The sequence below is a fragment of the Vipera berus genome (genome assembly GCF_964194415.1).
Source record: "Vipera berus genome assembly, chromosome: 3".
In the NCBI taxonomy this organism is placed as follows: Eukaryota; Metazoa; Chordata; class Lepidosauria; order Squamata; family Viperidae; genus Vipera; species Vipera berus.
The window spans coordinates 53,741,969-53,757,426 of record NC_138204.1 but is presented as its reverse complement, the minus strand read 5'-3'; the positions used below and the strand labels follow the sequence as shown (position 1 = coordinate 53,757,426).

General features: G+C 36.6%; 1 protein-coding gene across 1 annotated transcript in view; it reads right to left on the bottom strand.

The window, feature by feature from the left end:
- Positions 1 to 3,119: 3,119 nt before the first annotated feature.
- Positions 3,120 to 15,458, bottom strand: part of GNAI3 (G protein subunit alpha i3) — a 31,679-nt gene continuing 19,340 nt past the window's right edge. The window contains exons 3-9 of the mRNA XM_081325734.1: positions 15,276 to 15,417; positions 14,264 to 14,421; positions 7,852 to 7,980; positions 4,939 to 5,068; positions 4,276 to 4,429; positions 3,563 to 3,774; positions 3,120 to 3,474 (exon numbers count right to left, since the gene is read on the bottom strand). Coding sequence (XP_081181860.1) covers positions 3,584 to 3,774; positions 4,276 to 4,429; positions 4,939 to 5,068; positions 7,852 to 7,980; positions 14,264 to 14,421; positions 15,276 to 15,417 — 904 coding nt within the window. The 3' untranslated portion in view covers positions 3,120 to 3,474; positions 3,563 to 3,583. The remainder of the gene's footprint in view (positions 3,475 to 3,562; positions 3,775 to 4,275; positions 4,430 to 4,938; positions 5,069 to 7,851; positions 7,981 to 14,263; positions 14,422 to 15,275; positions 15,418 to 15,458) is intronic.

Below are 15,458 nucleotides of genomic sequence, written 5' to 3'. Positions count from 1 at the left end.
AGCCAACAGAGAAACCCATCATTCAGGAATCTACACTTCTCCATAGAAGATAAACAATTCTAACAAGATAACAGTTCTCACCCAAGATAAACAATTCTACCAAGAACATGCCATCAAAAAAGCTAATGGAACAAAAAGTTAAGAGTCTCCAATTTCTGAATAATTTTCTTTGATAAGTTTCCTTTCTCAAGTACTCTGCAATCTGTGAAAGTGGAAATTGTAACACGGGCAACAGTGAAGACAAACTTGTTTACAAACAATGAATTTATGTCAAACACTGAACCTCTGCATTTAACTATTTATAAATAAGCCATAATCTGTTCACTGGAAAAACACAAACAGTGCTTTGGGGTTTTATTTAACAGAACTGTTCATTTTAAACCAATGGTCTGAATGTCCAAGCCCAAAAACTGTATATTGTACATAGAAATGAGGCATTTCCCAAATTTACATCTATTAAAATAGATCAAACACACAATTTATTTGCAGTTGTCTGAAGCTGGTGCAATTAGAACCCAGTGTCTTAAATAAAAGTTTTCTAGAATCTAATTCAGTGAACTAGAATGGGTCTGTCCCCCCATACCAATTAAACTCATAGAATACAGCAGTGCTTCAATACCTGCTGTGGAGACAACTTGTCTACTTGTCCTACTAATCCTGTGGTAATGAACATACACATATACAGCTTTGAGCCATTGACATCACAGGGGCAGAGAACTTCTCCACACCCATATAGGGAACAGAGGGATACAAAAACAAAACAGTTGTATCAGGCTTTGCATCCTATTTAGAGCTCTGTTGTTTCTCAACATTTGTAAACAAGTTGTATTGTTAGACAAGATACCACTTGCATTAAGATGCAACTGCAAGTTAATTCCTCATGCAGCTTCAAATAAATGTTAAGAGATAAAAAAAATAAATTTGCATTAAAAAGTACGGGTGCGTGGTTGAAAAGTAATTTCTTCCGTTCCTCTTCATATTCCTTTTCCCCAGACATTCCTCTTCACATTTTCTTTTCAAAAATATCTGCTGTGATTCATATGCTGTTTACAAAAAACTGAAGTGGTGGTGGCTCAATACATTATTAATTTATACAGTATCTTTCCCTGATTTGAATACATATTCATGCTTATATGAAATTGGTCTTAAACCGATTAAGTAACCTGTAATATGTTCCCATTTTTTAAAAAAATGTACATGTCACCCTTAGATGGTTGAGTTAATAGATTCATGTATTTATGAAGAGTGTTCTCCCACTGTACACTCAGAAACCTAGTAAGATATTTATTTTTAGCATTATATATATATATATATATATATATATATATATATATATATATATATATATATATATATATATATATATATATATATATATATATATATATATATATATATATATATATATATATATATATATATATATATATATATATACAGACATATACATATACATATGAGTAGAACATTATCACTTTTTTTGCTAAAGTATTTGTAACAGTAGCAAGAGACCCAGGTTTGGTGTAGGGCAGGGGTAGGCAACCTCAGCTCTTTTATGACTCATGGACTTCAACTCCCAGAATTCCTCAGTCAGCCGAGGTTGCCTACCCCTGGTGTAGGGGGTTAAGGCACCAAACTAGAAACTGAGAGACTCTGAGTTCTAGTCCTGCCTCAGGCATGAAAGCCGGCAGGGTAACTTTGGGCCAGTCACTCTCTCTCAGTCCAACTCATCTCACAGGGTTGTTGTTTTTGTGGGAAAAATAGGAGGAGGAAGGATTTATTAGAGTTATTTACAAAAATAATAAAGCAGGATATAAATAAACCGTTACAATGTATCATTTCAAAATAGCCACTGTAATACTTTGTTGATGTGACAAATGATAAAAACTGACAACTGACTTGCCACCATTCTCAGATGTTATTACAGTATTACTCTTTGTAAAGGTTACTAGTACCAATAAAATGGTATTAAGTTGGTTCTGTTCTGTCAGCAACATCAATTTCACTAGTAGCTGGATTTGCCCACTGTTTTGCAATACCTTAACTCTGTTCTTAGGCAACACAGAGAGGGGGGGGAAGGAAGGAAGGAAGGAAGGAAGGAAGGAAGGAAGGAAGGAAGGAAGGAAGGAAGGAAGGAAGGAAGGAAGGGTCTACCTCAATATTTGGTGCAGACTAATGAACTTTTGTCAAAGCAAGATATAACCCTACAACTATTTATATAACAGTTTAGCAATAGCAAATAATTAATCAGACTAACTAACATTTTAATTTGCAAAAGTCAGAAATGCAAGTAAGAAACTAACAAAGATTTGCATAAATGGCACCAATAAAGTTAGGAACTTGTAAGTTTTTTTAACTCACCATTTTAATATTGCCAATAACTACATCATCAGGTTGAAACTGTACATTAAAATTGGGAAAGAGTCTCAGTGTAATGGTTAAGCAAAGAATTACCCTTACTCTGCTTAATTTTCATTACAAGAAAAACAATGGCAAACAGGAACTTGGCACCACATTTACATGCTGTTGGTACATTTCTAAAATCTCTTAAGGACAAAGGGCCCTGGTAAATGCAGAACAAATTCCACTGTCTACAAAACTCCCCACTGCTTTAAGACCAAACACATACACAACAATTAAGTGGTTGATACAGTAGCCCTGTAGCAGCATATATTCTCTCCCTCCAGCTCAGAATTTTACAAAGCACTTTGCTAACTGGTACTCACTTCAGAAATTTCATATAAGAATCAGATTTTATTTGCTACACCAGCTGCATACTCAGCAAATTGATACTCGGCATAAACCAGGCTAAATCCTCCCAACCCATAAGCCACACATAATTTGTTAAACCTGCTACAGGAAATCTACCTTTTAAGGAAGGGGAAAGCCTTACAGTATATGTAGCAGAATGTTGACGTAGTATATATTAGAAGTAAGCCACAGCTTTAGCCATAAGAATTCTAAGGCCCTTTTAAAGTAGTTGCAATACTAGCAAGTTTTGACCATACCAAGTTTTAAAAATAAAAGGTTCCTGCTAAGAGGAATACTTTCTGCATGATCTGGTCACATCATGTGCATAGTTAAGTGTTTTTTTGTTTGCTTTTAAAATGTAAGATTCATTGCGAAGAAAATAAAATTTAATCAATATATAGTTTGATGGAAAAACTTTAAAAATAGAGCAATGATGACTTATTAAAGAAAGCTACATATTGAAGTTCTGGGATGAAAACTTCATAACAGCTGTACATATTTCAAATTATGCAATCCAAGTGATGCTTGGATGATAAAAAAAAATCACACTTAACAATAGTTCCATTTTTTTTTTGGAATCTAACTTCACCATCCATACCAGTAAAATATCCCTAATATAGAAGATTGTGCTAAAGAATGCAAAGTTTTGCATGCTGTTTTCATTCTCCAGTCCTGTTCATGCTTGCAGCTGTCTCACAAGGGAGCAAAGAAACAGTCCACATCCTGAAAGGTAAAGAAGAAAATTCAAAAATTAGCACAAGTTCAAATGGCACATATTTGTGCAGTGCTGAAGTTCAGGCTCACAATTTACCCTTTCTCTCTTTCTTTCCTTTCAGTACAGTCCACATTCCTTCAGATTGTTTTTAATTATGACATCTGTAACAGCATCAAACACAAACTGCACATTCTTGGTGTCAGTGGCACAGGTGAAATGCGTATAAATTTCCTTGGTGTCTTTTCTTCGGTTCAGATCTTCAAACTGGCACTGGATGTATGCAGCAGCTTCTTCATACGTATTAGAACCTAGAAAAATGACACCGAGCGTAAGAGCAGCTCTAACGAATTACATCAAAATCTTATCGAGCCCATCACCTTTAAAGCCCACAGTGCCCAACCACTTTACTCTGGAAAGTAAGACACACAGGGACTAACTCTGCTGCTGCTGTTTTCCAAATCTGATATTCAGAGGAATGCACCATCACGATCACCACTTTTAATGACTTTCCGAAAGTCCCCTTTCCCACAATAACTTTTTTTCCCAACGCTGTAGCAACCTTGAACCATTGTTAAATGAATTGTTGTAAGTCGAGAACTACTGTATTCTTACTTTTCTTTCTTTTTTATTTTCCACATCATTTACTCTTTTTCTATTCTTTCATCTTTTAATTTAGATTTTTATTCTTATAATTATCATCTTTAATGAAATTACTATAAAACACACACACACACACACACACACACACACACACACACACACAAACACACACATGCTGACTTTCTGTTTTGCCTTAAGACAAATCTTACTTGGATACTCCGGATAGCAAATTGTTAGTGGACTCCTCCGTATCTTTTCCTCAAACAAATCCTTCTTGTTCAGGAAAAGTATGATTGACGTATCAGTGAACCACTTGTTGTTACAAATGCTGTCAAACAGTTTCATACTCTCATGCATTCGATTCTGAACAGAAAAAAGAACTAATGAAAGTCAGCATTGAGACTTCATATAATCAGCAACCCCAACCAAATTACTAGGGCAAATTTTGTCAAAAATAATCCCAACGTTAAAGGTAGAACCATCCCTTCAAACCTGCTAAATAATGTCTACATTTTTTTTTCAAATGTTACAAAAAGCCTCTGAAATATCACTCTTTTTTTTGGCAGTTTTCTGTCAGGAACCATTTCTCCCCATGATTCTCAAATCATGTACGTAGATTTAAATGTTCACATTCAATTATGAAGAGGCAATTTTATTCTCCATAACCTCCCAACTTCAAATACATTCACTGCACAAATTATGGGAATGCAGACAAGAAAAGCTTGCCCCTATGCGCTAATGAAATATTACCATTTATAATGTTCAAGGAATAAAAATAGCAAAACATGGGCCATTTGATTAAATTATAGTGTAGTAAGGTGAATTTCTGTCGCAGTCCATATTATTTAGAAAATAATTCTACAGCAACATACCATTTCTTCATCCTCAGCAAGGACAAGGTCATAATCACTGAGAGCTACGCAGAATATAATTGCGGTTACGCCTTCAAAGCAATGGATCCATTTCTTACGTTCTGAACGCTGACCACCAACATCGAACATCCTGGCAGAAAAATAAGGACTTGAAGATTCATTTAGGAAAAAAAAACAACCCTAAATCCATCTGTTTAGTTATCACACAAATACACATGCACAATAGGGGCTCTTTAATAAGCTCGTAAACGATTTTGCCAGCCCTGAGATCTAAAAGTTCATTAAATATCCACTGCTATATTAATTTTACCACAAAAATTATAAAAGGCTTTAATAACTTCTGTCTGAATCTGTTTGAACACATTACTTTATGTAAAGGTAAAGATAAAGGTAAAGGTTCCCCTGCACATGCGTGCTAGTCGTTTCCGACTCTAGGGGCCGGTGCTCATCTCCGTTTCAAAGCCAAAGAGCCAGCGCTTGTCCGAAGACGTCTCCGTGGTCATGTGGCCGGCATGACTAGACGCCAAAGGCGCACGGAACGCTGTTACCTTCCCACCGTAGTGGTCCCTATTTTTCTACTTGCATTTTTACGTGCTCTCGAACTGCTAGGTTGGCAGAAGCTGGGACGAATAACAGGCGCTCACTCTGTTACGCGGCACTCGGGATTCGACCCGCCAAACTGCCGACCATCTGATCGACAATCAGCGTCCTAACCCACTGAGCCACCGCATCCCTCTTACTTTATGTAGCATTGGCTATTTTGATGCTATTTTTGCTTAATCATCAAATGCTAAATCATTATTTTTCATTTAGTGCTATAAAGGGAGGGGGGGAAGACTATGATATAAAAATAGGATGACGGAAATAACATAATTACATTGTTCTAAAAAGCTCTGATACAAACCATATCCCTTTAAGCCCTCTTTCCTCCAGGCTCAAGCTTTTGTAACCTTTTGAGGCCTTATCATGAACACAGTAGATACTACACGAATAAAATAGTTAAGCTTTTTGTTCCAAGTGCTCAGGGCAGAACCAGCAAAAGCTGGCAGTGAAGAAACAATACTGACTGGCATTTCTTTACTACTTGACATTGTAGAGCTGGATACGGAAATATCTAGGCCTCCCACGAAAAAGTTACACCTAAGGTAAAAAGGTAAAGGTTCCCCCGCACATGCGTGCTAGTCGTTTCCAACTCTAGGGGCCGGTGCTCATCTCCGTTTCAAAGCCGAAGAGCCAGCGCTTGTCCGAGGACGTCTCCATGGTCATGTGGCTGGCATGACTAGATGCCAAAGGCGCACGGAACGTTCATCTTTGATGCAAGATTATCATCTCATTATACACAAGGGGTACACAAGGGTAGCAGAGGCTCAGCCACAGTGATTTTTCCACAGCTGATTATTATCTACAAGAGAGTCCTTGACTTATGATCACAACTGGCACCAGAACCTCCATTGCTAAGTGATGCAGTGGTTAACTGAGTCAAGCCCATTTTACAACCACAGTTGCCGCAGTTGTGAAGTGAATCGCCACAGTTGAGTAAATCGTGCAGTCATTAAGCGAGTCCGGCTTCTCCCATTGACTTTGCTTGTCCAAAGCCTTCTGGGAAGGTTGTAAATGGAAATCACATGACCTGAGACACTGTGGAACCATTGTAAACGCTGCCAGTTGCTGAGCCTCAACGTTCTGATCACGTAACTGTGGGGGATGTTACAATGGTCATGTGATGATAAGTCACTTTTTTCAGTGCTGCCATAAATCAAACAGTCATTAAACAAATGGTTATAAGTCGAGGACTCCCTATTGCAATTTCAAGCCCAAAATCTACTTTACCCAATCCCAATTTCTTTAGGTTTACTTTTAGACTTTTATTACAGCTTTAACATTATAATCAGCAAGATAAGTGTGGCGAATGACGGGGAACTATTTGGCTTGAACAGAACCTTAAGCTGGCGTGAAAAGATGACTGTGAGAAATTCAGTCAAAGGAACTACTACCTAAGTCTAACTAAATAGCACCAGCAAGAGTGGCAGCCTGACAGAAGTGAGTATGCCCTATGGTTTCACCATTTGGTTCTTAGACTATCTAACACTTTGGAACTCCAGGAACTGTGAAAGCAAAGGTTTCTTATCCCACCATGAAGCATGAGGATGCTGTGCACCAGGAATAACATGAATTTCTTATTGTTCGCATTCAATCTACATTTTGTTGTATTTTACAAATCAGATCCAGTAGTAGCAGAGCCCAGATGTTTGAAAGTATACAAAAAGAAAACATCACAAGTCCTATAAGGATCAATCAGGAGACGAAGTGGCAAACTACATGGAGCTACATGGTTAATATGTCATTCCGTCATGACATAAATAATTAGGTGTATCACAGTGGAAAATAACACAGCCCCATTCTACATCAAGCACTTTTAAGCATTTAAATAATTATGCATGCTCCTTGCCAATGTTCTCTACTATTGACTGGTTAATGCTATGTCTATTGTTTTGCTGAGAAAGCCATGCATTGTTCAGAGAGCCATGTTAATTTCAACTCCCACTGCAACACCAGAAAATAAATGCATGGCAAATTATAAAGTCTCTATGTGGGGCTTTTGTATTTTACACTTCCAATCAACAATATAAAACAGAAGCCAGTATACCATTAGTATACATGCTCCTGTAAAGCAAGGATTCTGTACCTGTGTTTGTGATCCCCACATAAAAGCAGCTGAAAAGAATGAAACAATGAAAATAAAAATGTGGATTTATCAAGAATCACTAGTAACAGAATCGGAAAGATACTACATTATGTGAGCCAAAGTCAAAGACTGTACCACAAGTGCAGAAGAGCAATAAATTTTACACCAAGAAATTGTGGTTTAATAGTATACATAAATGGCAGCCTGCAACTCTTAATGCCACTTACTTGAAGTACAAGTCCTTGAAGGTGAAATGTGTTTCTACAATGCCTGTAGTTTTCACTCTGGTTCGTAGAACATCTTGTTGGGTTGGAATGTAGTTCTGTTGGGATATTCTGTCCAAATCATTTAGGTAGCTAAAAAAGAATGGGAATGAAGAGGGGACAAGAAAAGGGAAGAAAATATTTAGGAACATTTTGCAAACTGATACTCTAATACAGCATACGTTCTATAATTCTATGTTAAGCTATGTCTTAGTTCAAAGTTCTAATTTAAACTTATTTAAACTAGAATCAATGGTCATAATTTAGGTTCTTATAGGAAGCCTAGATAGAGATCTGCTTTAAAATATAATTTATAAAACAGCAGTCCAATACTTCATGCAAAACCCTGCTGAAAATGTTACCTACTTTGGTAATGAAATGTCCAGGACCTAAACAACAAGCTCGGAGAACAGACCGTTGCCAAAACCTACAACCTGAGCTACAAATATTATCAACAATTTCTAGTCCAATAGTTTCCAGAACCCATACTGTAGTTCTCTATTTTTAAAGAAATTAGGATCTTGTATGCCTTGTATCAATGTACTTTCTATTTTTATTATTATTTAGATCAGAGAGAATCAGCTAGCTGTAGTTGTTGGATTCCAACTCTCACTACTCCAAGCCAACAAGGGGAATGGGAGTTGTAGTGTAACAAGATTTCTATGCCTATAGGTTGCCTGTTTGTAAGTTAAATATCAAAAAACAACCTTACCTTTGTACTCTTCAAAACAAGTACATTCATGGTGCCACACAAAAACAATTATAGTAGTATATTTCTTCTGTTGTTTAAATTCTCACAGATATTCAACTGCCCCCATGTTCACTTACAAGAAGACGCCACCTATACTCCAAGTTCCAGTGTTCAGTGGGAAAGTCTTTGTCATAACAAGCATTAAGAATATTATTCTTCTCTATTTAAATGTTCAAGGTCTTTCTCTATATTTTTGAGATGCTTCCAGTTTACCCTTTTAAAGTTTTTCACTTTTTTCCTACTTTCTCTCTCCTGGCTTGTTGCCTTCTTATTTCCTCGTGTTCTAAACTCTTACATATGAGATGATGAATCTTATATTCAGTTATCCACAAACAGTTACAAGTTATTTAAGAAATGTGGTGCAGAAAGAATGGACAATGACTTCTATCAGAGTGAGGAAAGGGAAGAACAACATGCACAAACGGAAAATGCAATCCTGCCGATCTCTTATTATAAACACTATGCACAGCCAGAGCTTACATACCACTGCCTGATGAAAGAAACTTCAGAGAAATCAGGAACTGGGTGTAATGCAGTGTTTAAGAACACAAAAGATGGAACAAAATCCTTTGTTAAAATCTCATTAAGACACAATTTATCTAGGAAGCTTTAAGAAGTCTCAACTAGGACTCACATAATAGCCTATATTACAGTTATATTCCTAACTTTTAGGATTACCAAATACATACCGTCTATGAATTTCTTAGACAATGTAGAATAAAAACAGTATGAACATCAGATATATGGGCATTGGGTGTTAATATAAGGACCATTTACAAAGACACCAAAGTTTGCAGTTATATCTACATATGTCTTAAAGCAGAGGTCCCCAACCTTTTGGGCACTAGGGACCAGTCCCACAGAGAGGTTTTTCTGCAGACTGGAGGGTGCGTGGTTTTGTGTGCTGCCTGCATCCCGCGGATGGGGCTTTGCTTGTTCGTGTGGACCGTTTGCTGGCATGCCGCGGCCCGGTACTGGTCCACGGACCGGGGGTTGGGGACCCCTGTCTTAAAGAACGAACAGATTTCTGTCTAACCAAAGATCGTATACCTTCAATTGTCTTTACCATTTAGTGAAGAAACATTTTGGACCACAGCTTTAAACAATTAAATTATATAATGAAGTAAAAGTTAGCAGCTGAGATTAGATGCATGTTCTGAATTTCAGTGTGTATTTTCAGGGTGATCTAGAGTGCTGGGGGCTTACAAATAAGTCATATCTTCTATGTTCTACAACCATTTGTCTGAAATGGTATACGGTATAGGACGGGGTAGGCAACCTTGGCTCTTTTATGACTCGTGGACTTCAACTCCCAGAATTCCACGAGTCATAAAAGAGCCAAGGTTGCCTACCCCTGGTATAGGATCTCGTGCTTGAGCAGGGGATTGGACTAGAAGACTTCCAAGGTCCCTTCCAACTCTATTATTCTATGTTCTATGACCAGACTTGCACAAACTAAATGGAAGCACTGTTACAAGCATGGATCTTTCCTGCTAGCTAGTGTCTTTCAGCATAGCATGTAGTACAGGTAGTCCTCGACTTACAACAGTTCATTTAGTGACCAAAGTTACAATGGCACCGAAAATAGTGACTTATGACAGTTTTTCACATGACCGTAGCAGCATCCCCATAGACACATGATCAAAATTCAGATGGTTGGCAACTGGTTCATCTTTATGACGGCTGCACTGTCCCGGGGTCATGTGAGCACCTTTTGCGACCTTCTGGCAAGCAAAGTCAAGGGGGAAGCCAGATTCACTTAACAACCGTGTTACTAACAAATGCAATGATTCACTTAACAACTGTGGCAAGTGAAGTCATACAATGGGGCAAACTCACTTAATAAATGTTTCACTTAGCAAACTAAATTTTGGGTTCGATTGTGGTTGTAGCTCAGTGATTACCTGTAGTGTATTAACGGCCTTTGGGGAATGTGTGTTAATGCACTTCAGTAGTTTTACTTGTTATTTTACATGTATAACATTTCAGAATAGAAAGTGTTTCATTTAAAGGTGACAGACAAGCTAAAATTGACCAATCTGATACGGAATACAGTAGTATTCAATTCAGTACAGTACTGAGGTAGTCCTCAACTTTGGACCAGTTGCTTAGCGACCGAATGAAGTTACAAAAGTTCCAAAAAAGATACTTACAACTCAGGTTCAAAATTTTAATAGCTCCCCCCCCTGCCCCCAGTCACATTTCGGGCACTTGGCAATTGGGCTGCATTTATGGCTGTTTGCAGGATCACACGGTCATATAATGGCATTTACTGTTTTTATTTATTTATTTATTTATTTTATTGCATTTATATACCGCCCTTTCCCTGAGGACTCAGGGCGGTTTACAGGGAGTTAAAAATCAAACATACAAAAGTTAAAAGCCAAGTTAAAAAATATTAAATCAACCCTGTGCTATGTAAAACCAATATTTACTTCTGGTTTCCAGCAAAATAACACGTATTGCAAACAATGGATTTGCTAAATGACTATGGATTTGTTTAATGACCAGGTGGTTTACTTAATGAGCACTACAAACAAATGTCATAAAACTGGATGACCCACTTAACAACCTGTATTAATAAAACCTAAGTCAACAATGTATGAAAAAAATCATACATCTTTTACTGGCATATATATTTCCCTAACACAAGTGAAATTACTGATTTCATTCATGAGGGAAGTTGCACATTATAACTGAACTCTATGGTACTGCAAAGTTTGAGAGTCTGTACAGTGATCTTTTGATGTGCAATTCATTGTGGAAATATTATTTAGCATTTTGACACCATGGCCTAGATATATCTTAGCTCTCTTTATTTTTTCTTTAAATCAGAATGGTCCATCTTGCCAGAAATGCTTGAAAGAAAAGCACAATTGTCTAGCAATGTGACTATTCTACAGCTGGGGGGGGGGGAAATGTAACTTTACTAGTTACAATGAAACCCATTCCAACCTATTCCTTCTGTCCACCCGTTATTTGATCATACTGTATGTACATACCAGAAAATCAGAATATAAGTCTACTTTATGTCTTCCCTTATCTCTCTCTCTCTCTCTCTCTCTCTCTCTCTCTCTCTCTCTCTCTCTCTCTCTGTGTGTGTGTGTGTGTGTGTAGGTTTATGATCAACTCACAATCAAGAGTTTTTCTAAAACAATACCTTCCTTTATGCCATTTGAAAACAGATTCTGAAGAGGGAGAAGTAGTATATGCAGCATCCACTATCATGATAATGAATAAAGTTCAAAGCAATGTTTTTGAAGAAAAAAATATTTTACATATTAAATCTACCTTAGTTGATTCCACAGTAACTTTAAAAGAATAAAAAAGAAATCAATACTACTATAACAAAATAGCAAAAGCAATACTCTACAACTGAAAGCATTTGGAAATTTCAGAATTCAATTTAAGGATACATATTTAGGCCTATAAAATTTCTGCAGGCATATTCCTAACTAGGATTATTGTCAGAATAAAATAAAGCGAGCATATGATTGAAGAAAGGCTGGGACAAGTAGCAGGTTAAGTATACGTAGGCTCAAGTATACCCTATTGTGATTCACCCAGCGATATGAAACAAACAAGTGTCACTGCTAGGTTGCAGTTTCAGGAGCAACTAAGATCAAAATGTAATAGCTTGATGCATAATTTGGACTATGTCTGAACACAACCCAAGTTTCTGAAATCTAACCCCAACAGCCATTAGATGATTCCAGCTTAGTTGTATGATTCTAGATTTCAGAAAAATGTCAACAACTTCCAGCACAAAACATTTAACCTAGACCCTTTAATGCCCACTATATCCCCACCTGTTTCTTAAGTCTTTAAATCATCAAAGAAATTTTAAACTCACTGTATAACTGTTTCACTGTTGAGGCATATTCTTAATTATAGATTTGATATTACTTAATTCCATTGTAGGGAGGGCAGAGTATGCTTACTTCCACTAAAAAACAATAATCTTTTTTTTTAAACAATATTAGAATAGTTACATCATTCACATTTAATACTCTGGCTTCTATTAGAAAGAATACACTGATAGCATATTGTCCTGCTTAAAAACTAAACAACAGACAAGCAAGCTGACAATTTAACCAAAGTTCAAGCCTCACAAGGTCTAAAACAAATTGCCTGGCATAAAAATACAAGAACTTTTCCAAGCCCTAAAAACAGCTTAGAGCTAAGCATTTAACCCACAAGGGCCTGTGGATTGTTTCAATATATGATCTATGTCCTCTACTGCAGGGGTCTTCAAACTTGGTCCTTTTATGACTTGTGGACTTAACTCCCAGAATTCCTCAGCCATCGTGCCTGGCCGTATATAGCAGAACTATCAGTTTAGAGCAGATTAAGTTTTCAGAAGCAAATGGAATAAAACTAACATAGCAATTATCAACTTTTTTGTCCCTCATGTTTCATATCCTGGAGGATTACAGTGCTAATAAAACCTTTTGTTGACTTCAATTTAGAGAAACTATAGATCGTGAAACTCTACACACACACACACACACAAAACCCCTTGGTAAAGTAACTGGAACCTACACAAACCATTATTTCAAGAAAGATTAAAATCCCTGACAGTTTGGACCCCATTACAGCTGCTTCAAGAAAGAAGCGAAGTATAGCAATGGGCAACCCAAAACATTCCTAATGATCCTAGTCAGTTTCATACCACTTTACAGGAGTTCTCTCTTCCACCTAAATGAATGTGAAGTCATGAAAGAAGTAGAGATACTGCAGAACCATAGTTGGATACACACAGAAGAGCCTTTAGGCTTGGTGGACTCCTCCTTTCTTCCAGCACTCTCCCTCCTTCAAAAGGATCCCTTGGAAACTAAAAGAGGGAATGAGTGTCTGTTTCCACTGGGGAAGGGAATTTGGGACAATTCACAATTATCTTTAAACTGTCAGCTATGTTAGCTTGGTTCATTTTTTTCACATAGCTCCTTATCCTTATTCTATTTTTTTATGGATTTTAAACTGTTGATTAGAAATACTTCTCCAATGACAAAATAATCAAAATTGTCTCCCAGTATCTTAGCAATACAATTATTATGGTATAAACACAAACACTTACTCCTATGTAAACAAGGTACCTTACTGTGGATTTCCCCCGTTTCAGTCAAGATAATAGGATGATGGACAGTATGGAAGATGACAAGTTTAGCAAGAGGAGGAAGGAAGAATCAATATCCCTTTGTTCTGTTGTGCACTTCAGTTCTAACAGGAAGACTCCAAAAATGCAATTAAAAAGCAAATTTCCTAATGTCCTTTATAGCAGATGATAAGAGTAAATGTTGTTAGACTTGACCGTTCAGCCCTTTTATGTGACCCACAGAACTTGCTTTGATCAACTAAACATAATCCAGGGAATCTTCAAAGCCAAGCCTCCATTAACTGTCCATTTATTTAACAATTTTCCTGAAATGAATTTGTATAGCTTCATACAGAAATTTCCCATAGCTTGTTGAGAAATACCACAACAATTCTTTAGAGGTATTCCTTCATGCCATAATAATGCTGCAAAATAAATAGTAGTTTTCAGATTATAACAAATATTTATGAGTTATTAAGAGCACGAGGTGATCAATTAAGCTACTTAAATCTATAAGAAAGTTTTCTTACTAGGATGCAGAATCATTAAGCTGATATTCTCTTGATCTGCTGAAACATGCTTGAACTCCTGGATCTCTCCATAGCCGTTTAATCACTCCTGCTAACTCAGGAGTCATAACTCCTTCCTCTGCACTTCCAGCCAGTACAAACAACTGGCGGGCATCATCCTCAAAAAAAAATAATAATAATAATAATTAAATATTGCTGTGGTCATTTGCAATGGCATAATATGCTGCTGAACTGCCAATATCAGAAGTGCTATTTAGGTAAAATATAAAATTATCGGAAACATTATCTACTAGCTACCAAAAATGTCCTTTTTACCCCTTTCTCTGTAAAGCTTCCCACGGGAATAACCAAGTAATACTGAAGAACTCATTATTCGAGGCATAATTTTATATAAAGGATTAGAATCACCAAGAAAATGATAGTTGTGATGTGTATCATTCAAGTTACTACTCAAGTACAAAATTGTCACAACCTATCATTACCATAAACCTTTAAAAAAAACTCTCTTATACAAAAATTGATTCAGTGTCTCTGGAGTGCATTTTCTTGCCAAAGTGCAAAAAGGCACATTGCCAGAAATTATATAACTGACAAACATGGTATATGTATATGGACTACCTAGGAAATTAAGCTATAAGGACAATTAAAACAATATTAACAGTAGATTAAGAAACACAGAATACATTAAAAAGTTAATTTAAAATGTGCAAATAAAGTTTTTCCTAATACCTGTAAGAAAGTAGTTAATAAGTTTCCAAGTGTACAACATTCCTTATGTAGGGACAATAATGAGAAGGTCTTATTTACTTTCAATACTTGTCAAAAATTTCTTGGTGCATGATCACATTCCACAACATTTTCATGTCTCCCAAGAAAATTATAATAATTGCAACTAAATTTTCAAAGCAGATTATCCCCAACTTTTGTGTGTTATATCAGGTGCCTGCCAAAACTGTCTTTTTATTTATTTTTGAACTCTAATATTGTATACAAAACAACTATATATACTCACAGCTCTGGCAATTTCTCCAAAGTCAATCTTTAGTCTTCCCATTGCTCTTATTATTGCAATGATCGATTGAATTGTATTGCTGTAGACAACTACTCTGTACTGCTTGCATTCTTCCTCTGAGTAGCCATCCTCATGAATGATTCTGGAGAAAAACAGAATTAAACATAATCTTTTACTTATGAC